At 39.6% G+C, this 24986-nt stretch overlaps 1 protein-coding gene across 2 annotated transcripts in view; it reads left to right on the top strand.

Moving 5' to 3' along the window:
• Positions 1–24986, top strand: part of NCAPD3 (non-SMC condensin II complex subunit D3) — a 67600-nt gene that overhangs the window by 5999 nt on the left and 36615 nt on the right. For both annotated transcript variants that reach the window (XM_023185906.2, XM_023185905.2), the window contains exons 4-16: positions 1522–1684; positions 7754–7938; positions 8719–8883; positions 8987–9048; positions 9242–9329; positions 11341–11474; positions 13083–13155; positions 13858–13983; positions 14123–14375; positions 14788–14844; positions 15084–15173; positions 23575–23648; positions 24160–24294. In XM_023185906.2, coding sequence (XP_023041674.1) covers positions 1522–1684; positions 7754–7938; positions 8719–8883; positions 8987–9048; positions 9242–9329; positions 11341–11474; positions 13083–13155; positions 13858–13983; positions 14123–14375; positions 14788–14844; positions 15084–15173; positions 23575–23648; positions 24160–24294 — 1605 coding nt within the window. The remainder of the gene's footprint in view (positions 1–1521; positions 1685–7753; positions 7939–8718; positions 8884–8986; positions 9049–9241; positions 9330–11340; positions 11475–13082; positions 13156–13857; positions 13984–14122; positions 14376–14787; positions 14845–15083; positions 15174–23574; positions 23649–24159; positions 24295–24986) is intronic.

Below are 24986 nucleotides of genomic sequence, written 5' to 3'. Positions count from 1 at the left end.
AAGAAGTCAGTGATCCCCAGGGTTTCAAAACTAGGAAGACGATGACACTGTTAAGCAAGGTGGGGAATGAGGGAAAAAGAGCCAGATGGAGAAACGTTCTGTTTAGACTTCTGAACTTGAGATTCCGTGAGGAGATCCTTGGGAAGTTAAACAGGTAGTAGAAATGTGAGACCAGGAGAGAGAGGAGAGTTCTTTAATGGAGGTCTGGGTAGAAGCACAGTGATGCATGAGATCACCGAGGGGGAGCAGAAGCCAGGACAGAAATGGAGAGCTGATTGGAAGGGGTCTGCGGAGGAGCAGTCAAGTGTAGGGGGTGCAGGGCCACTGACGCCCAGACTAGACAGCAGCCATGGGATCACATGGGGCCAAGGTGACCCCATACACAGAGCTCTGGTGAGCAGAGGGTTTAGGGTCGTGGATCAGCCTGGTGAGTGAAGTGGAGGTGCAGGTGGCGTTAGGAATGAGCACGTGAAGGCGGGAGATGATTTCTTTTTCCCGTTTTTTTTTTTTTTTTTTTTGAAACCAGGGTCTTGCTGTGTCACCCAGGCTGGAATGCAGTGGCACAGTTACAGCTTACTGCAGCCTCAACTTATTGGGCTCAAATGAGCCTCCCACCTCACCCTCCTGAGTAGCTGGGACTACAGTTGTGTGCCACCATGCCCAGCTAATTTTTTATTTTTTGTGGAGACAAGGTCTTCCTTTGTTCCCCTGGCTGGTCTCAAACTCCTGGGCTCAAGCAATCCTCCTGCCCTGGCTCTTAAAGTGCTGGGATTACAGGCATGAGCCACTGTGCCCCGTGGAGATGATTTCTCCCACAGGTTTTTTAGTTAAGGAAAAGAGAGTGCTCTGCTCACTTGAATTTTGTGGGCCTTTTTTTGTTACGGTACTCAAGGATAAACCATATTTAGTTCCTGCTATGTTTAGGTTATTAAAATAACCCATTTCTTCTTCATGTGTTTAGTAGGAGAAGACATGGAATGATGATAGAATTAGTAAAATTGTAGTTTCTTTCCTAGGGTGTATCTCCTTTACCTGGGCTATTTCCGAGATCTCTTTCATTTCCTGCTCCCATTGCCTGCAGTCTGCGGAACATTTAAATTTAGATAAAGGGCTCTGATTTCCTCAGTTAGTGATTATTGGTAAACGGATTTGAGTTCCTTTTAATATAAATAGAGGGATTAACTTTTCTGAATAATCACTAATATATGGTGTCCCAAAAGTCTTAGTGTAGTTTTAAACTGTAATTTCTGAAGTATATATGCTACAAACTTAACCAAAAGTTCTTTTGAAAGTTTAATTATTTAAATATGTTATATACATATTTATCTTTGTAGTTTTGGGTAATGTATTTTTAATTTTGATATTTTGTTTCAGTCCCTTTGAAGATGGTAAACATTTAGCAGTAGAAACTAGGCTAGTCTATTCCTCTTTTTGTAAGGCAGCAAGAACTTACAAAAATCAAATAACTGATGTTTCCATTTCTCTGATGACTGGCTTTTGTGATTTGCCCTCTCCCCACAGAGTGTCTGGACCTTCTTCATTGAGAACAATGTTTCCCATAGTACACTGGTGGCATTGTTCTATCATTTTGTTCAAATAGTTCATAAGACGAATGTCAGTGTACGGTATCGAGAATATGGCCTTCACGCCGCTGGGCTTTACTTTTTGCTGCTAGAAGTACCAGGTATGTAGACCTGATATGATAGGATAAATCTTCTGTCACTTTTTTCTTTCTACAGTTTTCAATTCTTATACTTTGTTTCTTGTTTCTTCACTTATAAATGGGGCAGTGCTAACCCATGGCAGAGAGTTGTTCTGAGGAGCAAGTCTGTAAGGTACATGGCATGTTGTAGGTCTTTGAAAACCTTCCCTTTTTATTTTTTTACATCCAAAATTATGCTATCTATAAACGAATAAAAATAATCTGAGGAGGACCGTGAGAGCCCCGCGCCCGCCCCCTGCCATCGCCGTCTGCAGTTCTGATATTGCCCTTTCTCCTCATGATTCCTTGTCTAGACTGAGAAATACTGCTGTGAGGAGTCATTGTTTTTACCTCTCCGATGTTGGTGTTGAAAAATAGGTTAAAACCATTCTAATCAAGAAAGCAGGAAAGCAGCTAGTAATGCGTGAAGGAGAGCACTGACCAGGAGTCTGTTTTCGATCACTGTTTTACTTTATTGTCAGAGCACTGAGGAGGCCTTTCCTCCTATGACGGTGAAATCCATTCTCTTCCCTACTCCAAACCGAAGGTGAGAGAGAGTGGAACATAGAGATTGAGTTGGATAACCCAAAGTTCATATGGAAAAGAAAATGATAAGATCAGTCACCTTGCTGCTTCTCTTTGTTTATATTAGCATTTGTAATTAATGCTCAGGGTTTATTCCATATGATCTGGGAATGGGCAAAAAGGTATTATATTTAAAGCCTTGAACATTGGTTTGTGTTGTTATTAATGCTCCCATGATGACTTTGGAAATGAGTAAGTTCCTGAAGGATTTTGTTGCTAAGCAGTGTCTCAGTTGTAACCAGGCCCTTTCTCAAAAAAGTAGTGGTTTTAGAAACCCAGTTTCATTCTCATCTTGCCAGAAGCAGTTTCTTCTGATTAAGGTTGAGATTTATGCCAGAGCAAAGAGGTGGCTGTTACTGATTGCGTGGGCCACTTGCAGCTTTCCAGCAAGCCGTATTCTTGCAGTTCTGTTTTTAAATGTTTTGGGTTTATGATTGAGATGCTGTCAATACTTAATATTCGATCACAGTATATTCTTCTTTTTCAAGATCATTTTGGTTGTTCTGCCTCCCTTGCATTGCACGTGAATTTCTGCAACAACAAAAAAGCCAGCTGTGGTTTTGACAGGGATTGCATTGAAACTGTAGATGAGTTTGTGAAGTATTAGCAATTTAACAACGTTAGGTCTTCTAATCCCTGGCTGTAGAATGTCTTTCCATTTATTGTAGATCTTCTTTAATTTGTTTCAATAATGCTCTATAATTTTCGCGGCGCAACTCTTGCATCTCCTCTTTAAAATTTATTCTTAAGTATTATTTTCAATGCTAGTGTAAATGAAATTGTTCTCTGAATTGTATTTTGGATTGTTTATTAGTAGCGTATAGAAGCAAAACTGATTTTGATTATCTTGTATCCTAGAACCTTGCGAAACTCATCTGTTGGTTCCAACAGGGTTTTCTTTGTGTAAGATTACGTCATCCGTGAATAGACACAGGTTTACTTCTTTCTTTCTAGTCTGGGTTCTTTCTATTTGTTTTTCTTACTTATTTGCCCTGGCTAGAACCTCCAGTACAATGTGAATAGAAGGGGAGCGTGGGGATCCTTGTCTATTCCTGATCTTAAGGGGAAAGCATCTAGTCTTGCCTTTAGATATGATGTTATCTGTGGGTTTCTCAGGATGGCCTTTGTTAAGTTATTATTCCTGTTTTACTGAGTGTTTCATTATGAAAGGCTGTTGGATTTTGTCATTTGCTTTTCTGCACTTGTGAAGTGATCATGTGGTTTTTGTTTCTTATTCTAATATAGTATATTACATTGATTGATTTTCACATATTAAACCAATTTTGTATGACCTTGGTCATGGTGTTTATATGTTGTCAGAGTGTTTGCTAATATTTTGTTGAAGGTTTTTCTGTCTGTATTCATAAGGGATATTCTTTTTTTGATATATTTTTGTCTGGTTTGGGAATCAGTATCTTGGTAATACCATTCTCATAGAATAAGTTACATAGTATTCTCTTCTCTTTTGTATTTTGGAAGATTTTGAGTTTTCTTTTTTCCTCAGATGTTTGGTAGAACCCACTAGTGGAGTCATCTGGGCCTGGAGTGTTTTGAAAGACGTTTATGTTTGTCGAATTTCTGGTGATCTCCTCTCATGCCTGATGTTGGTGATTTGTATTTTTTTTCTTGATCAATCTAGATCGAGATTTATTTGTTTTACTGTTCACTTTGGAGAACCCCCTTTTGACGTCATTAATTGAATTATCTTGTTTGTCCCTTTCTTGTTTCATTGATTTCTGGTCTTATGGCTATGATTTCCTTTCTTCTTACTTTGGGTTTAATTTGCTCTTATTCTGACTTTTTAAGGTAGATGCCTAGATCTTTGTTCTCACGTACATTTATTTGTTTCTCATATAAGCATTTAATACTATAAATGTCCCTCCAAGTGCAGCTTCATCTGCATCCTACAAATTTTGGTGATATGTTTTTACTGCTGTGCAGGCCAAAGTGATTTTGTAATTTTTCTTGTCATTTCTTACATCTCTGAGTTGTTTAGTAAATTGAGTTTATTTTCCAAATAAACTTTGAACTTTACTGAAATCTTATTGTAATTGATTTTTAATTGGTGGGATCAGAGAACATTAAATGATTATGATACTTTTAAATTATTTATTTGTGCCTTTTTTTTTAATGGACCTAGAGTCTAATTTGGTGAATCTTCTATTTGCACTTTTAACAGAATGCATACCTTGCCTTTGTTGGATCTAGTATTCTGTAAATGTCAGTTAGGTCACGTTGGTTGCAAGTGTTATTCAAGGGTTATATATGCTTCCTGATGTTCTGCTTATTTGTTCTATCTGTTACTGAGAGAGGAATGTTGGAATCTCTAAGAATAATTATCAGTATATCTATTTCTCCTTTCAATTCTTTTAACTTAAGATATTGTGAAAGTCTGACAGATACGGATGTATTTATGATTGTCATGTCTTCCTGGTAGATAGGTCCTTTTAGTATTATGTTATATCCTTGTCTGGTTATATTCCTTGTCTTGAAGTCTACTTTGTCTAATATTAAGATAGCCACTATAGTTATTTTAAAATTTATTCTTGGTTGGTACATCATTTCTCATGCTTTTATTTGTAACCTATCCATATGTTTATATTTAAAGTTTTTCTTGTAGACTGCCTGTCATGTGGTCATGGTTTTTCTTTTTCTTTCTTTCATTTTTTTTTTTTTTTTTTTAAGAGAGACAGAGCCGCACACGGTGGCTCACACCTGTAATCCCAGCACTTTGGGAGGCTGAGGCGGGCGGATTACTTGAGGTCAGGCATTTAAGACCAGCCTGGCCAACATCGTGAAATCCCAGCTCATTTGGTCATGCTTCTTTCTGACAATGTTTGCTTTTATATCAGTATGTTTAAATTGTTTAGCTGATCACATTTAGAGTAATTATCAATATAGTTGGGTTTCTGCCATTTTTCTATTTATTTTCTATTTTTTTAAATCTGTTTTTTGCTCAATTTTTTCCTCTTCCTACCTTGTTTTGGAGTTTAGTATCCCTTGTCTCTTTTTGGTGTATTAGCTATACTGTTTTGCATGTGTGCGTATGTTTTATGTGCTTGCTTTGTGTATGCAGTAGGCACTTCTCACAGTTTATCTTCAGATAATATTCTCCCAATTTATATATGATGTAAGAACAACCTTAAAACAGTGTATTTTCCTAGGTTGGGCGAGGTGGCTCATGCCTGTAATCCCAGGACTTTGGGAGGCTGCTGTGGGCAGATTGCTTGACGTCAGGAGTTCTAGACCAACCTGGCCAACATGGTGAAAACCATCTCTACAAAAAAAGAGGAAAAAAAAATACAAAAATTAGCCCAATGTGGTAACGCGTATTACTTAGGAGGCTGAGGCAGGAGAACCACTTGAACCTGGGAGGCAGAGGTTGCAGTGAGCTGAGATCCACACCACTGCACTCCAGCCTGGGCAACAGAGTGAGACTCCATCACACACACACACACACACACACAGCAGTTGCAGTGAGCTGAGATCCACACCACTGCACTCCAGCCTGGGCACCAGAGCGAGACTCCATCTCACACACACACACACACACACACATACAACAACAACCAAAACAAAGCATATTTTCCTTTCTCCTCTCCTGTTCTTTGTGTGTTATTTTTTCTACATGTTATAAAGCCTACATTTCATTAATACTGCTTTAACTGTCTTTTATGGAATTTTTTAGAAACAAGATAAACAGCTTTTATATTTGAAAGATTAATCTCATGTAATTTTCCTTCAGCCTGAAGAACTTTTTATTTTTAAACATTTCTTTTAGTGCAGGTCTGCAAGCCATAAACCCTATCAGGTTTTGATTGTATTTATTTCACCTTCAAGAATCCTTTTGCTGAATATAAAATTCTGAGTTAACTTTGTTTTGCTTTTTGGTTGGATTATCTATGCTTTGTTGTGATTTCCTCTATGTTTATTGCGATTGGGTTCATTGAGTTTCTGGGATCTGTGGACTTAATAGTTTCAACAAACTTGGAAATTTTTCAGTGACTCTTTCTTCAAATGTCTTCCTTCCCCTTTTTTGGGACTTCAGTGACTCCTGTGTTAGACTGCATGATGTTCTGCCATGGGTCACTGAGTCTTTATTAGCTTTTTGGTTTCTATGCTCCTGCTGTATCTTCAAGTTCACTTATCTTTGTTTCAGTAATAACCAAGCCACTATTAAGCCCATCTAGTGAATGTTACTTTTTCAGATCAAGAAACTTCTATTTGCTTCTTTAAATTTTTTTTTTTTTTCATTTCTCTCCTCATGATAATGTTTTAATTCTTGAGCTGCTTTAAGGTTGTTGTCAGCTGGTTTCATTATCTCTGTCATTTCCTGGGCTGTTTTTATTGATTGATTTTTCCTATGGGGCACATTTTCCTGCTTCTTAGCATTCCCCGTAATTTTTTTACCAGATGCCACTGGACATTTGTTGTTTTTTTACCCCCTGTATTTTTTGTAAAGACAGGGTTTTGCTCTGTTGCCCAGACTGGTCTCAAACTCCTGGGCTCAAGTGATCCGCCCACCTCAGCCTCCCAAAGTGTTGGGATTACAGGCATGAGCCACTGCCCTCAGCCAGGATGTTGGGCATTTGGAATGTTGTTGAGTGTCTGGATTTTGTTGTTTTCCTTTAAATACTATTGAAGTATGTTTTGATAGGCAGCTATTGGTGGATTAATTTGATCCTTTTGAGGCTTGTTTTAAAGCTTTATTAGGGCAGATATAAAGTAGCCTTTACACTACATCTGGTTTAGCCGTGCTGTTAAGGTGTGTTTGTTCTGAGGTCTCTACTGAATGCTCTGGGTGCTTAACAAGGTCACTCCACTCTGGCTGGCCACAACTCAAATGTATCTGAGCCTTGTGTGAGTTGTGAAAATAATTCATCTTCTTGCTCCTTGGAAATACTCCTTTGCTCTCTGTCTTAGAATTTTACCCTGTGCATGCATGGCTTACGTTCAGCCCTGGGCAGATTCTTAGAACTCTTTTTCTGTGTAGGTTCTTCTGTTCTATGAATTCCGTCTAACCTGTGTTTCTGACTCTGCTTTTTCAACATAGTAAGACCATTATAATTTGTGTAGATTTACCATTTATCTGCTGTTGTCCAGAAATTGCCTCTGGATATAATACTGGGGCAACTTCAGGGTTTACCTCTTTGTTTCCCTTTTTTCAGAGATTGCCCTTCTTATGCTGCCTGGTGCCCAGTGTCTTAAAATGGTTATTTTATGAATTGTGGCCCAGTTTTCTAGTTGTTAACAAGTGTCCAGATGCAGAAATCTTGTTGTTTATCTCTGATGCAGCGCTGTTGCTCCTCTACTAAGGCTGACGTTGGAAATGGTACTCTTGCTACAGGTTCATTGTTATTCACAGTCATGAAAAGCCTGTGTTTTGCTTTGTAACTTTCGTCTGTTGTTGTAGACATGTCAAGACAATGAAATCTAACCTGCTCACTCTTTCTTCCTTGTGAATAGGCAGTGTCGCCAATCAAGTATTCCACCCAGTGATGTTTGACAAATGCATTCAGACTCTAAAGAAGAGCTGGCCTCAGGAATCTACCTTGAATCGGAAAAGAAAGAAAGAACAGCCTAGGAGCTCTCAGGCCAATCCTGGCAGGCATAGAAAAAGGGGAAAGCCACCCAGGAAAGAAGATATTGAGGTAAGAAGTAAGTCAAGTAATAAAACATATATACTAACACACAATTTGGCTTATTTAAGGATTGACTTTATACTAAATATGGTTTCTGCATCATGATAATAGGCAAACGGTCCTAAACCATCATAAGCTATCCAATACTGCTTTGTCTCTTGGGCTTCATATAATTTTTCTTTCTTTCTTTTTTTCTTTTTCTTTTTGAGACAGAGTCTTGCTTTGTCACCCAGGTTGGAGTGCAGTGGTGCAGTCTCAGCTCACTGCAACCTCCGCTTCACAGGTTCAAGTGGTTCTCCTGCTGCAGCCTCCCAAGTAGCTAGGGCTACAGGCGTGTGCCACCACATCCAGCCAATTTTTTGCATTTTTTTTTTTTGAGAGAGGGGGTTTCGCCATGTTGGTCAGGCTGGTCTTGAACTCCTGACCTCAAGTGATCTGCTCACCTTGGCCTCCTGCTGGGGTTACAGGCATGAGCCACAACACCCAGCCTGATTCCATGTTCTTATGCGACACTGTAGGATGACAGAAGTTCGTAGACAGCAGAAATTCTGAAAAATAGGATTCCTCATTGACACAAAACTAGAAACTACTGTAGCGGTCGTCTAGTCCAGTGATTTACTGTTGTGGCCAAGGAGACCTAGAACAGTCATGCCACCTGGTCAAAGTCATCTCACCTCAACATCAGCTCCTGCCTGGAGTTTATCTGGACTTGGTTTGGGTAAATTGAAAACCATGGGACAAAGTGTTTGGCATTTATTACAGTCACCTGTACATTTCTTCATCATCTAGATGGATGAAATTATAGAAGAACAAGAAGAGGAGAACATTTGTTTTTCTGCCCAGGACCTTTCTCAAATTCGAAGTGCCATCTTTCACCTTTTAAAGAATTTTTTAAGGCTTCTGCCAAAGTTTTCCTTGAAAGAAAAGCCACAATGTGTACAGAATTGTATAGAGGTAAGTGAAAATCCCAGGAACCTTAGGGCAACTTCAGAGGATCTAGACTATGGCTAATAACGAGCAGAAAAAATCAGGCCTTCTCTTCATATCTGTTTTCTAGGTCTTTGTTTCATTAACTAATTTTGAACCAGTTCTTCATGAATACCATGTTACACAAGCCAGGTGAGCCATTAAATCTTCCAGTGCTACAATTTAAGTATAGTATACTAACTTTTGCTCCAGCGGAAATGGAAATGCCATTTTATCCTAATTGGCACACAGGTAGAATTTATTCATTTAAACATAGCTTGTAGGACTAAGAAATATTCCAAGTAAAATCATTTCCATTAACTAAGATTTTGTCTTTTTTCTTTAGAGACCTTAACCAAGCAAAATACATACCAGAACTGGCTTATTACGGATTGTATTTGCTGTGCTCTCCCATTCATGGAGAAGGAGATAAGGTAAAGGAGATGAGAACCTAATTTGGTTACTAGTTGAATCGAAGGCACACCAATCATATGATGGAAATATATGAAAAGCATTTGATATAATGCCATTTCAATTTACTAGCTCTTTTTCATGACATTTGCGTAATAAAAAGTATCACTATTTCTATTTACTCTCTGTTCTTTATTGTCATGTTTATATCAGAATACTTGGTGGCTGCAGCAAATTATTGTTAGGCTCCAGTTAGAAAAAATGGTTCTGCTGTGAATAAAATAGGAGGAACAGATAAGCTGCTGAACAGTTACTTCTATAGGAATATTTCCCAAATCATTTTAAAAAGTGGAATAGTCAGAATTTTCCAGTTTCCCTTGGCAATTCATGTGTGCTTCAGTATTTCTATTAGTAGTTGTATTATTTTTGTTGATATTCTACGGAAATTTTGTAGGTTGTCATCCCTGGTTAGCATTGATAACTGGGTTTTGCCTCAGGTTACCTCAGTATTATCACTACTGTAAACTTTGGAGTTAGAGTTAGTTGTGCATTATGGTGTTACTAAACTTAGATGTCTTAAATAAAACAATAAGATTTTGCAAAAAGTGTGGTGGACCAAGGTCAGGTCGCTTTTGGTATCTGTGACCCAGTTAACTTGCAGAGGCGGTAACGTGGTTCAGAAGATGTTTTGGGGGAGACTTGGGGCTCCGCACATCTGTGTTTGAATTCTGACTCCACCGCTTACTAGCGTGAGGGTCCTGGAATGAGTCATTCAACCTTGCTAAAGTGTGAGATTTCACTTGTGGACAAAAAGGACCAAAGTCTTACCTTCCTTATAGATTTGTCACAGAATTAAATGAAGTTGAGCATGTCACATGCCGAGCACAATGCCTGTTGTTTAGAAACATTCGGTATTTTATAAGTTTTATATCTTTGTCACTTCTGTGTGCTTGAAATATGAATGTGATAACATTTGTAGTAATGTTTTTAATTCCCATGCCCTTTTAAATATTTTAAACAATAAAATAGATGGGAAAATTCATCCTTTTAGGTCTACCGTGTCTCTAAAGATGGTTTTTTTTTTTGGGACGCAGTCTCGCTCCGTCGCCAGGCTGGAGTGCGGTGGCACGGCCTCGGCTCACTGCAGCCTCTGCCTCCCGGGTGCACACCACCACGCCCAGCTAATTTTTGTATTTTTAGAGACGGGGTTTCACCATGTTAGCCAGAATGGTCTTGATCTCTTGACCTCGTGATCCACCCACCTCGGTTTCCCAAAGTGCTGGAATTACAGGCATGAGCCACCGTGCCTGGCCGGTATTTGTTTTTTAATTGTGAAAGTATTGACTTGATGTCAGGCAGTCTTGGTTTTAGCCTTATCTTTAATTATTTGATCTTGGACAGCTCACCTTTGGAGCTTTTTTTAATTATCTGTGAAGTGGAAATTATACGTCCTGCTTACCTCATGGAATTGTTGTAAGATTTAAAATTAAATGTATATTTTATATATAGAGAGAGTAAAATCTAGCTAGGTAGGTGAAAGTGCTTAATGCAATACCTACCACTTGGTTTTCAGTAAATGTTTTATTTATTAGATGAATAAATTAATGAGTGACTGTGTTATATGAGATGATATGTTGGAAAGTGCTTTGTAAACTGGAAGCAAAAAGCAGCTGTAAAGTATCATTCTTTCCCCTTTTAAGTAGAGGAACATTAGTAGCATTCTTTGCCATTTGTAAATGACAGTTAATTCCCTATTTGTCCTAAATTCTGGGTTATGATATGCAGTGGGTGGGGAGAGAGACTAGGTATTGTTTTTATCAGACGTATTATCTGTCTTTCACACTGTTTACCTTGTGCATTTACTGTATACCTGCTCATTGTTTAAGAAATATATCCGTGGTGTTCAGCCAGCAATTATGCCAACCTGACCTACCTTCAGATGGCTTGAAATGGTTTACTACAGTCTGCATCACTATGTTTGGGACGCTTGCGTTCTCTATCCAATCTTAAATTGAATTTTCTTTTCTATTCTAGGTTATCAGTTGTGTTTTCCATCAGATGCTCAGTGTGATATTAATGTTAGAAGTTGGTGAAGGATCCCATCGTGCCCCCCTTGCTGTTACCTCCCAAGTCATCAATTGTAGAAACCAAGCGGTCCAGTTTATCAGGTGAAGCACACAAATTGTGAATTTTCGCCCTGTCAGTCTCCCTCAGAACTCTGGGCCCTGCACGGAGATTTCTGATACACGTAGAGTTAAAATTTCCGGCCTGATGGTGGTTTTGGGGGTGAAAACCAAGCACTTCGTAGCATTAATAATGTGCTTTCTGTGTCTGGGACTCTGTTGGTAGGCTCCCAGCTGGGACGCTGTTAAAGAGATAGGAATCTGCAGAGCACCGGCCGGAGCCAGCCTCCAGCTTGTTTGCACTCAATCTGTGGGGCAGCTTCAGAGAGAGGATAGTGGCCTCTCCTCCTTTCCCTTGTCTGCTTTACTGCAGCCAGTCCGCCTTTTCTGTTGCTCTCTATGTGGTAGCTCTTTGCTTTCATTGTTTGCCACTTTTTTCTTGTTTCTTTGCACTTTTCTATTCCTTTCCCCCTATAGAAATGACTTGAAGGAAAGGGTTGAGTTGCTTCTTACCTCCATAGCAATGATCATTAGACTGCTTTTCCCCTCTTGGATCACTCAGCTTCACTTAAAAACTCTCATGCCTTAGCTTCATTGGCAAGGACATGTTTGCTGTGTCATTGGCTTTTCTTTCCCTCCTTCCCTAATTTTTGGTGTGCAGCATGGAGGTGGTGCCGAGACGTGGTACGTGTGTGCAAGTGTGTGCATCCTTAGGTGTGCACAGCATGCAGTTTAGTTGGAGACATGGGGTGCGGATGATGTCACCTTGTGACTGAGCAAATGTCTCTCACTAAGGACTTTTTAAAACATTAAGTAACTAAAATGTTTTCAGTGAAAACACTGTCATTTTGTTTTTTCCATGAGAGTTTCTCATACACCAGTCTCAATAGTCTTCATGTAATGTTACAGATAAACATCACTAAAAGTGGATCAAGTCTCGGCATTGTAGAAATTTCTTCTTGAGGCCGGGGGCGGTGGCTCATGCCTGTAATCCTGGCACTTTGGGAGGCCAAGGCAGGCGGATCACCTGAGGTCAGGAGTTGAAGACCAGCCTGGCCAACATGGTGAAACCCTGTTGATATACAGAAACCGGGTGTGGTGGCGGGCACCTATAATCCCAGCTACCTGGGAGGCGGAGGCAGGAGAAACTCTTGAACCCGGGGGGCGGAAGTTGCAGTGAGCCAAGATCACACCATTGCACTCCAGCCTGGGCAACAAGCGGAAAACTCCATCTCTGAAAAAAAGAAATTTCTTGTTGGGTTAAAGTTTGGAGAAGCAATGTTACTAATGCATTTCACTGAGCAACCATGAGGTGGTACTGTGTCTTAGTCAAGTTTTTATTTATCCCAAAAGGATATATTTTACATCTTAATACGAAATTTAGTAAGCAGTCAAAAGAATTATATGAAGATTGCATTTTTGTTCTTTCCTGATGACTTAGCTACTCTGCAGCAGCTCTCAAAACCACGGGAACTACTTAACAGTTTTCTACGATGACATTTTACGTCTTCACTCTTTATTCTACTGAAACCACTCTTATAGTGTGAGGGTAGAGTGTTTTAATAACTGGGATTTCTAAATATAGGAGTAGTGGTTTTTGAGGACAGTCACTGACTGTATTGTGAACAGTAGTTGTGTTTTTCTTTTAAAAAGCTCCCTTGTGGATGAGTTAAAGGAGAGTATATTCCCAGTCCTCCGTATCTTACTGCAGCACATCTGTGCCAAGGTACCGTTTGCCTTAGTAATATTAATAACGTAGAAGTATATCATGTGTGAAGATAAATGTGTGTGTGTGTGTGTGTGTTCTTGGGAATGAGTCTGCATTGTTACTTCAGGTGGTTTTATTTAATGTTCGCTAGATGGTCCTCTAGACAAAAGTATTCTATTAAAAAAAAAAAACACTTTATTTTGGAAAAATGTTGAACATACACACAGAAACAGGGAGAACAGGACGGTAAACCACCACATACCCATCAACACCTTCCACAGTTTTGTGTCACTTAAACCCCTACCCCACATCCCCCAACATGTGTATACTGGATTGTGTTTGGAAGCAAATTCATCATTCACAGTAATTCCTTAATATTATCAAACATCCAGTGTTCAAATTTCCATGATGAGCTCTTACATTTTTATAACCATTTAGACAAATGATTCTTAATTTGAACCTTATGAAACCTGGGGATCTAAAAACTCTCTGAAATTGTATACTAAATTTGTATGTGTGTTTTTCTGGAGAGGTGGTTTATAGATTTCCTTTAGATTAGTTTTCAAGGGATCTCAAACCTAAAATTTGTTAGTCATTTACCTAGCGTTTAAAGATCATTGAACTAGTTACACTCACTGATTTTCAATTTGTTTTACAAAATATGTTTCAGCCATCCTGCAGGTGGATATTGGTTGGTCAACTTCTGTTTTTGCTTCTCAGGTGGTAGATAAATCAGAGTATCGTACTTTTGCAGCCCAGTCCCTAGTCCAGCTGCTCAGTAAACTTCCTTGTGGGGAATACGCTATGTTCATTGCCTGGCTTTACAAATACTCCCGAAGTTCCAAGGTAGGAGATAGCTCTGCATAAAACCTTGGGTCCTTTTTAAACTCTTTTTAAAAGGGTCTCTTTTTCTAGGTCTGAGTGAGGAGGGTTCTTTGGTTCTTACTCCTATCTGATGGCAATTCTTATGATCTTGCTTTACCAGATCCCACACCGGGTTTTTACTCTTGATGTTGTCTTAGCTCTGTTAGAACTGCCTGAAAGAGAGGTGGATAACACCCTCTCCTTGGAGCATCAGAAGTTCTTAAAGCATAAGTTCTTGGTGCAGGAAATTATGTTTGATCGTTGCTTAGACAAGGCGCCTACTGTCCGCAGCAAGGCACTGTCCAGCTTTGCACACTGTCTGGAGCCGACTGTTACCAGTACATCGGAGAGTATTCTGGAGCTCCTGATGAACAGTGAGTATGGTGACTGCTGGGACAGGAAACTAGTCTTGTGGTCATTGAGAAATAGACTGCAAGGGAATCGTGCTTTTCTTTGGCAAAAGTAATAGGTACGGTGTGATCTGTTGTTACCCTTAAAACCATTTTTAGTATATTTTATTGTCAACTTTTTAAATAGGCGAGCCTGATGCATTTGCAAGGCCTTTTAAAAGGCTACCTTTACTGTTGCTTTGCATAGGTGGGCATTGGTGGTGTTAGGATGAATCCCCATTTCAGTGCGTACCCAAGGAGAACGTTATCAGTTGTCAGCAATTTAGAATTCATCTGCCTTGTCTTTGAGCCTAATTATCTTGATTTTGGTTCCTCTGTGGATGTTTACTCAGTTTGTGATACTGACTTTCTTCCTCATCTTTCTTCTTGTTTTTAGGTCCTACGTTTTCAGGAATAGAGAGTCACTCTGGTACCTTACTGAGAAATTCATCAGGTAATGGTTCAATACGTTTTCAAATATTGAATGATTATCTTTTAAAAATTTGTGGAATATTTAAAATGTTTCTCCTACCTCCTTATTTACCTACTTTAACATTGTACTTTTTTCATCAGAGAAGTTGAAATTCATTTCAGTAATAATGATGTAACTTAAATGAGTAACGTGCCCTGCTAATGTTATTAAAAGTATAACACATTTTTAGCTTAATGACTGTACTTTTTTTTTTTTTAAAGCTCTTTCTTACCAAAGGCGGACATCTAACCATTCCGAACCCTCAGGGGAGATCAACATAGACTGCAGTGGTGAAATAGTTGGATCTGGAGGTATGTCAGATTTTATCTCTGTCAGGTAATGCTGCTGGATTTCAGACAACCATAAGTAGAGTCTGAAACCTTGGTTTTTTGTTTTTGTTTTTGTTTTGTTTCTGATTTATTCACCCTAAGGGTTGAAACATCTGGTGGGGTGTGGTGACTCATGCCTGTAATCCCATAATCCCAGCACTTTGGGAGGCTGAGGCCGGCAGATCACTTGAGCCCAGGAGTTCAACACCAGCCTGGGCAGCACAGCAAGACCCCATCTCTTAAAAAAATATATAAAAATTAGCTGGGCATGGTGGTGTGCCCCTGTGGTCCCAGCCACTCAGGAGGCTGAGGTGGGAGGATGACTTGAGCCCAGGAGTTCCAGGCTACAGTGAGCTGTGATCATAGCACTGTACTCCAGCCTGGGCGACAGTCTGTTTAAAAAATAAAAAATAAAAATAACACTGCAGAGTAGTCTGCTTTTTTGTACCAAAACTCAGTTACTAAATAGCTGCATGATGTGGGGTATGCCTGTCGTTTTCCGGTTGTAACACCCTCCCATCTTTCCCAGACGACTGTTGGGGGAGTCTGTAGAAACAACATTTAGGAAAGTGATTTAAAGAGAGAGACAGATAAGAGAGAGAAAGAGCATGTACATGGAGGATTAATTACATAATGAGGTTTATTAACTTATTCAATAAGCATTGATCTGGTCCTTCCCAGAGCGTTCCAGGCATTGGAGATGCACAAGTCTGTGAGGCAGAGCTCCATCTCTTAAGAAGCAGGGGAGAGACAGGTGCTTGTGCACAGAAATGTTCTCATATATACACTTGTACACACACACACACGTATGTGGAACACTGAGATAGGTGCCGAGACGTACAGAAAGCTCCCTGAGGATGATTACTGCTTTTATTATTCAGCCTAGAAGGTCAGCATGAAATTGGGTTCGGGAGGCTAGATATTAGCATGTATTACTCAAATTCAGAGCAATAACTGCATTTATAATAAACACGTTTTCTAAATGTTGTAGGAAAATATACTCTGGAAAAATGCTGAATGTTTGTGTTGGCTCCAGACTTCCTCTAAACAAATTATGGATTTACTGTGGCGCAGATTTTTTCAAGCAATATCAAGTTGAGGTGATTTAACGATGCTTAAAAATTATGAAAGTTCGGGGATGCAAAGAGCCCATGTTTCCAGTGTATTGTTCATAAGCTGAAAGGACATATATTGTTGGCATTAACTGTACATTAAAAAATTTGCATAGTTACTTAGATGCCATGCACTTTGTCAAATGCTCTGCTTTTTTTAATTAAGGTAGAGTTCATACACCATAAAATTCGCCATTTAAAGTGTATAATTTAGTTGTTTTAGTCACAAGATTGACAGACTAATTCCAGAACATATCATCAGCTGAAAAATAAACCCCATTCCCATTAGCAGTCACTCCCCATGCCCCCTTCCTTCTACCACTGGCAACCACTAATTTTCTTTCCTTATAAAATTGCCTATTCTGGGCCAGGCGCAGTGGCTTACATCGATAATCCCAGCACATTGGGAGGCTGAGACGGAAGGATCACGAGGTCAGGAGATTGAGACCATCCTGGCCAACATGGTGAAAACCCGTCTCTACTAAAATATAAAAAATTAGCTGGGCATGGTGGCACATGCCTGTAGTCCCAGCTGCGCAGGAGGCTGAGGCAGTAGAATCGCTTGAACCCAGGAGGTGGAGGTTGCAGTGAGCCAAAGTTGCGCCACTGCACTCCAGCGTGGCGACAGAGCGAGACTCTGTCTAAAACAATTACAAAATAAAAAATTGCCTATTCGGGACATTCCACATAAATGAAATCATGTACTATGTCGTCTTTTGTGTCTGAGTTCTTTCACCTAGCATGTTTTCAAGGTTCATTCATGTTGTAGCGTGTGTCAGTACTTCACTCCTTTTTGTGCTGAATACAATAGTCGATTATAAGGATACAGCACATTTTGTTTATCCATTCATCAGCTGATGAACATTTGGGTTGTTTTCACTTTTTGGCTATTGTGACTAATGCTGCTATAAATATTCTTGTATGAGTTTTTGTGTAGATACGTGGCTTCCTTCTGAGTGTTTACCTAGGAGCACTATAAATATTCTTGCATGAGTTTTTGGATAGATACGTGGTTTCATGCACTTGAGTGTTTACCTAGGAGCAGAACTGCTGGATCATATGGTAACTCCATATTCAACATTTTGAGGAACCACTAAACTTTTTCAAAGTGGCCACACCATTTTACAATCCTGCTAGCAGTGTATGATAATCCTATTTCTCTGCATTCTTACCAACACTTGCCATGTCCATCTTTTTTATTTTAGCCATCTTTGTGGGTATGAGGTGGTATCTACTTGTGGTTTTGATTTACATTTCCCTAATGGCTAATGATGTTGAGTAAATTTTCTTAGGCTTATTGGCCATATAAATACGTTTTCTTTGGAGAAATGTCTATTCAAGCCCTTTGCCCTTTTTTGATTGAGTTATCCTTTATTTTTGAGTTGAGTTATTTATATATATATATACTTTATCACGTACATGATTTTTAAATACTTGTTCCATTCTGTGGGTTGTCTTTTCAGATGGTGTTCTATGATAAGGCGTGGAACATTTTAATTTTGATGAAGTCCAATTTATCTCTTTCTTTTTTTACTTGTACTTTTGGTATCACATAGCTAAGAAATCATCGTGTAATTCAGAGTCACAAAGATTTACTCCTGTGTTTTCTTCTAAAGGTTTTACAGTTTTAGCTCTCACGTTTAGGTCTTTGATCAAATTTCAGTTAATTTTTGCATATGGTGTGATATAGAGGGTCCAGCTTCACTCCTTTGCATGTGACGCTACAGTTGACATAGCGCTGTTTCTTTCAGCCTGTTCCTTCACCTTTGAGTGTCTTAGCACTCTTGTAAAAAAATCACTTGACTGACTTGTATAAGCTCATGTGTGCTCTTTCTATATTAATGGAATTTTATTTCATTAATCTATGTGTCTGTCTGTACGTACCACACTGTGTTGACTGCTGTTATGTTCTAGTGTAGGAGAGGGGAAATAACTTCTTCTTTAGTCCTCTTGAGTTCGTCCTTGGGATGGATCCCTGTAACAAGACAAACAGGTTTATTAACGTGTCTAGTGTGTGTTATGTGGGAGAGATCTCAGTGCAAAGTAACTGAGGGCAGTGGCTTGGAACTCTACTTACATAACACAAGACATCTTATCCAAAAAATGTTGGCAGCACAGCACACTGGAGACTCTCTCTTGTCCCCTTTTGGTGGGGTGGCTGACGGGGAGCCACTCTCGCTGCCCAGCGTCATGAGGGTGTATTGTCCTGCACCTCACTAGCTGGGAAGTGAGCAGAATTCAGAACTCAAAGTATGGTTTGAATGTGCATTGCTGTCACATTATGGCAAAATCAGAAAACCCTAAGTCAGGGACCGCCTGTATGTGGGAGGGAAACAATAGAGTGAGTTTTGTGAATTGCTCTCGGCTGATAAGGGAGTAGAGACCTGGTGAGTAAAGGAGAATTTATATACTGCCCATAGGAAGAAAAGGGGGCGGTTAGACAGAGCTTTTTCTCTGTTTGCTGCTGCTTTTTAATTGTCTGCTTTGTCTTCCCAGAAATAATTTTTGTGTCCAAGTCATATTTTGACATTAACATAGTGTCCTGTGATAGTCAGTTTTAAATCAGGAAGTATGAGTTCTCCTCCTGTCCCTTTGTTTTTTTAAAAAATTAGTTTGGCTCTTCTGGGTCCCTTGTGTTTCCATATGAATTTTAAGATCAATTGTCAATTTCTGCAAGAAAAAAAAAGCCATCTTGGATTTTGACAGGGATTGATCTGTACATCAGTTTGGGGAGTGTTGCCAGGTTAGTTTGTTAATTCCTCTAATCCATGAACACCAGGTGTCTTTCTATTTCTTTAGGTCTTTAATTTGTGTCAGTGATGTTTTGTAGTTTTCAGTGAACAGTGTTGCTCTTTAAGTTTCGTCCTAAGCGTTTTTATTCTTTTCGATAGTATTGCAAGTTACATTGCTCTCTTTATTTCATTTCTGAATTGTTCACTGCCAGTTTTTACATGTTGTTTGTGATAATTGATCTTCTGTCCTGCAACCTTGCTAAGCTCATTACAAGCTCTAATGATTGTTTTATGGATTCCTTGGGGTTTTCTTGATATAAGAACAAGTCATCTGTAAATAGAGGTAGTTCTACTTCTTCCTTTCCAATCTGGATATCTTTCATTTCTTTTTCTTGCCCATTTGTTGACAGAAAGAGTCAAGCTCTGTAAAATATTTGAAGACATTTATTCTAAGCCAAATGTGAGTGACCATGGACCGTGACCCAGCCCTCAGGAGATCCTGAGAACGTGTGCCCAAGGTGGTTGGGGTGCAACTTGGTTTTAGACATTTTAGGGAGGCGTCAGGCATCAAATACATTTAATAGGTAGGTTGGTTTGGTCCCAAAAGGCAGGAAAAGGTGGGGAAGGTTCCAGCTTATAAGTAGGTTTAAAATTTTTCTTGTTGAAAATTGGTTGAGTTTATCTAAAGAACTGGGGTCAATAGGAAGGACTATCTGGGTTAAGATAAAGGATGATGGAGACTACAGTTCATTACTTCAGAGGAAGCCTTCAGATAGTAGGCTTCAGAGAGAATAGATTGTAAATGTTTCTTACCAGACTTAAAGTCTGTTTTGAAGTTAGTGCTGGAAGGCATAAGGAGGCTTGTCTCACCCCTACTTCCCGTCATGGCCTGAACCAGTCTTCAGGTTAAATTTTAGAGTGCCCTGACTGAGGAGGAAGGCCATTCAGATGGTTGGAGAGCCTTAGAACTGTATTTTTGTTTTACAGCCTGATGTTGAAAAGAAGTCAAAAGAGTAGACTTCCTTGTCTTTTTTCTTTACTTAGGGGAAAAGCTTTTGGTCTTCACCGCTGAGTACGATGTGAGTTTTTTAGGATGACTTTCATCAACATGAGGAAGTTTTCTTCTATTTCAAGCTTGCTGAGTTTTTATCATGGAAAGGTGTTGGAATTTGCAAATACGTTCTCTGCATCTATTTTGAGATGATTGTGTGGTTTTCTTTGTTCTGTTACCATGGTGTAATTTACATTGATTGATATTTTCATAAGTTGACGACATTTCATTCCTGGGATAAATCCCAAGCATGGTTGTAAATCTTGCTGGATTTGGTTTGCTGGTATTTTGTTGAGAATTTTGGTATCATATTCATAAGGAATATTGGTCTGTTGTATTAAGCTGTTCTTGCATTACAATAAAGAAATACGTGGCCAGGCGTGGTGGCTCATGCTTGTAATCCCAGCACTTTGGGAGGCCAAGGTGGGTGGATTACTTGAGGTCAGGAGTTCGAGACCAGACTGGCCAACATGGTGAAACCCCATCTCTACTAAAAATACAAAAATTAGCTGGGCATGGTGGCAGGTGCCTGTAATCCCAGCTACTTAGGAGACTGAGGTAGGAGAATCACTTGAACCCGAGAGGTAGAGGTTGTAGTGAGCCAATATTATGCCACTGCACTCCAGCCTGGGCAGCAGAGTGAGACTCTCTCAAAAAAAAAAAGAAAAAAAAAGATGTGAGACTGGGTAATGTATCCGAAAAGAGATTTAATTGGCTCATGGTTCTGCAGGCTGTACAGGAAGTATAGCACTGGCATTTGTTTCTGGGGAGGCCTTAGGAAGCTTAGAATCATGGCAGAAGGCCAAAAGGAAACAGGGTTTCACATGGTGGGAGCAGGAGAAAGAGGGAGAGTCGGGAAAGGTGCCACACACTTTTAAATGACCAGATCTCACAAGAACTCACTCAGTATTGCTGTCATGAAGACAGCACCAAGCTGTGAGGGATATGCCCCAGTGGTCCAGACACCCCTACCAGGCCCCACCTCCAGCAATGGGTGTTACAATTCAACATGAGTTTTGGGCGGGGCAAATACTCAAACATTATCAGTTGTTTTCTTGAGATGTTTTGGTTTTGCTGTCAGGGTAGTACTAGCCTAAGATGAGCTGGGAAGTGTATTCTTCTCTATATTTTGAAAGAGTTCATGAAGGATTGTTCATTTTTGCTTTAACGTTTGTTAGAATTCTCCAGTAAAAGTGTCTGATCATTAGGGGTGTGTGTGTATGTGTAAAGTTTTTTTGATTACTAATTTAGTTTCTTTTTTTTTTCTTTTTCTTTCTTTCTTTTTTTTTTTTTGAGACGGAGTTTCGCCCTTGTCCAGGCTGGAGTGCGTTGGCACAGTTTTGGCTCACTGCAACCTCAACCTCCTAGCTCAAGCACATCTCCTGCCTCAGCCTCCCGAGTAGCTGATATTACAGGCACCCGCCCCCACGCCCAGCAAATTTTTTTGTATTTTTTGTAGAGATGAGGTTTCACCATGTTGGTCAAGCTGGTCTTGAACTCCTGACCTCAGGTGATCCACCCACCTTGGCCTCCCAAAGTTCTGGCATTACAGGCATGAGCCACTGCGCCCTGCCACTAATTTAGTTTCTTTACTTATTACAGGTATATTCAGATTTTCTATTTCTGTTTGAGTCAGTTTCTATGGTTTGTGCCTTTCTAGAAATTTGTTTATTTTATGTAGGCTACTTAATTTGTTGGCATGAAATTGTTCATAGTATTCCTTTGTAATCCTTTTTATTTATGTAAGGCTAATTTAATGTCCCTCCTTTCTTGATTTTAGCAATTTCAATTTTCTTTCTTATTTTCTTCGCCAGTCTAGCTAAACGTGTATTAGTTTTGTGGATCTTATCAAGGAACTACTTTTAGTTTCATTGATTTTTCTCTATTGTTTTCCTTCTTTTTTTTTTTTTTTTTTTTTTTTTGAGGCGGAGTCTCGCTCTGTCGCCCGGACTGGAGTGCAGTGGCCGGATCTCAGCTCACTGCAAGCTCTGCCTCCCGGGTTTATGCCATTCTCCTGCCTCAGCCTCCGGAGTAGCTGGGACTACAGGCGCCCGCCACCTCGCCCGGCTAGTTTTTGTATTTTTTTTAGTAGAGACGGGGTTTCACCGTGTTAGCCAGGATGGTCTCGATCTCCTGACCTCGTGATCCGCCCGTCTCGGCCTCCCAAAGTGCTGGGATTACAGGCTTGAGCCACCGCGCCCGGCCCTTCTTTTTTTTTTTAAGCTGCCTTCTTATATATAAGCAGTTCCCAAAGTGTGTTTTGGGAACCCTCAGGGGTCCTTGAAGTAAAAATGAATGCAGTGTTCATTTGCCTTCCACACTCTGATTTTCTCACAAATGTATATTGGAGTTTTCCAGTGGTCCCATGACTTACCAAATTGCAACAGATTGCAGGTAGAAACAGAGATGAGAATCCTGTTAATTATAAGCCAGATGAGAGATAAGGTAGCTTATATTAAGCCAGACATTTTGAAGTTTGCAATACTCTAAAGCAATGTCATTCTTTTTTTAAAATGGGGTCTTGCTGTGTTGCCTAGGCTGGATTCGAACTCCTGGGCTCAGGTGATCCTCTGATCTCAGTCTTCCCAGTAGCTGGGATTATAAACACATTCCACCACATCCAGCCTTTTCACTATTTTTTGTTTATTTGTTTTGGAAAATATAGTTATTTTTTATGAAAAAGTACTAACAGTAACATGTTTTGCTATTTTAAAATGAATTAGTAAATATTTTTACAATTCTCAGTTTAAATTGCTGATTCGTATTAAAAGATATAATCTCTTTAGGGTTCTCAGTAATTTTTAAGAATATAAAGAAGCCTCAAGGCTGGGCATGGTAGCTCACTCCTATAATTTCACTGCTTTGGGAGGCTGAGGTGGGAGGATCACTTGAGGCTAAGAGTTCGAGACTAGCCTGATCAACACAGCACAATCCTGTCTCCACAAAAAATTTAAAAAAAAAAAATTAGTCTAGCATGGTGGCTCATGCCTATAGTCCTAGCTGCTTGGGAGGCTGAGGAGAGAGGATTATTTGAGCCCAGGAGTTTGAGATTGCAGTGAGCTCTGATTGTACCACTGCACACCACCCTGGGCGACAGAATGAGACCCCCGTCTGTTATTAAAAAATGCCTTCCAGTCAAACATTTTAAAGCTGCCGTTATATATTACCTCATCAAATCTTTAAAATAATCCCAAGGGTTAGAAACTCCTATTTGTAGCTAAACAAAATGGAAGAGATACATTCAGAATTTTAGAGGTAGGGGCCAAGACTTAAAACCAAATTTTTAATATTCCAAAGTTTATATGCATTACGGTGAATACCTAATTATCCACATTTTCTTCTTTTTCCACACTCTTAATTTCTTAAGATTTAAAACAAGCTAGTGAGTCTTTAAGAGGAGTGTATTTTCTGGGTATTGTGTGGAGAAATTTTAGCTGCTGGTATGACTTTTCTCTGGCTGTGATGACCCTTTGGTATTCCCTCTACAGAAAGATGTGTCATGGCAATGCTGAGAAAAAGGATCAAGGATGAGAAGACCAACGTTAGGAGGTGTGCACTGCAGGTGCGAGTTTTCCCTGCACATTTTTTTTAAGCACTAAAAACTTGGAAATGCAAAGGGATATTTTTTAAACTCCTAGACCATATTCATTATTTAATTTGCTTTTCACTGAACTGTTCGTTGACCCTGATCCTGTTATATGTGAATCATAGATGAACTGGAAGATTATTTATTTTTAAGCTTTCCTACAGGGTTTCTGATTTTTTTAAGAACCGCAACTTTATATCCTTAATTTGTTTAGAATAGGAATTCTTAACCTAGGGACCATGGGTGGATTTTAATAGGTTCATAAAATTGTTTGTAAATATTTGTTTATATAAAATTTGTTTTTCTTTGAGAGAGGCCTTAGCAAATTGGATTCTGAAAAATGGGATGTTGTGAGGAGGAAGGTTGGATCTATGACCCCAAAATGTTAAGAACCACAAACTTAAAGGAAGTGTTCCTTTGTGAACAGTTTATCTTTCTGAGTTGATTCCATGCAGTCATCACTTCGTGTTGCATACATGCCTTCTAGGTGTTAGTGAGTATTTTGAAGCACTGCGATGTCTCGGGCATGAAGGAAGACCTGTCGATTCTGCAGGACCAGTGTCGGGACCCTGCGGTGTCTGTCCGGAAGCAGGCCCTCCAGTCTCTTACTGAACTCCTTATGGTGAGAGGCAGGACATTAGATGTGTAATGCACGGTATTTCACATTAAAAGTAATTCCACGCAGTAATTACCTGCTGCTAAATGTTAAGTTGACCTTTAAAAACTCTTAAGTCCACTGTAGAATTGTACAGCATAAGGGAGGAGGTATCTTTGAATTATGTATGATAGACTGTGCTTCCTACTAAACATAATTAGAAACTAATGCTAGTGAATGCCAATTGTTAGCCCTTTCTTCACTTTGTTTTTTATTTTTTTTGAGGCAGAGTCCTCTGTTTCTCAGGCTGGAGTGCAGTGGCGCAATCTTGGCTCACTGCAACCTCCGCCTCTCGGGTTCAAGCAGCACTCCTGCCTCAGCCTCCTGAATAGCTGGGACTACAGGCAGGTGCTGCCATGCCTGGCTAATTTTTGTATTTTGTATTTTCAGTAGAGACAGGGTTTCACTGTTGGCCAGGCTGGTCTCGAACTCCTGACCTCAGGTGACCCGCCTGACTTGGCCTCTCAGAGTGCTGGGATTACAGGCATGAGTGACTGCACCCGACCCTTTTCTTCACTTTAAATCTCACACAGAAAAACAAAATTTTAAGTTGATTTGGTTAAGCTGGAGGCCTAGACTAAATTTAGTCAATTAGGGCATAGATAGATGATATTGCCAGAAGGGCAGACTCACAAGTACTATATTTAATTTACTCTTGT

Source organism: Piliocolobus tephrosceles, chromosome 13 (assembly GCF_002776525.5).
Source record: "Piliocolobus tephrosceles isolate RC106 chromosome 13, ASM277652v3, whole genome shotgun sequence".
NCBI lineage: Eukaryota > Metazoa > Chordata > Mammalia > Primates > Cercopithecidae > Piliocolobus > Piliocolobus tephrosceles.
Note: the sequence above shows the minus strand (reverse complement) of the source record. Positions and strands in the feature narration are given on the sequence as shown.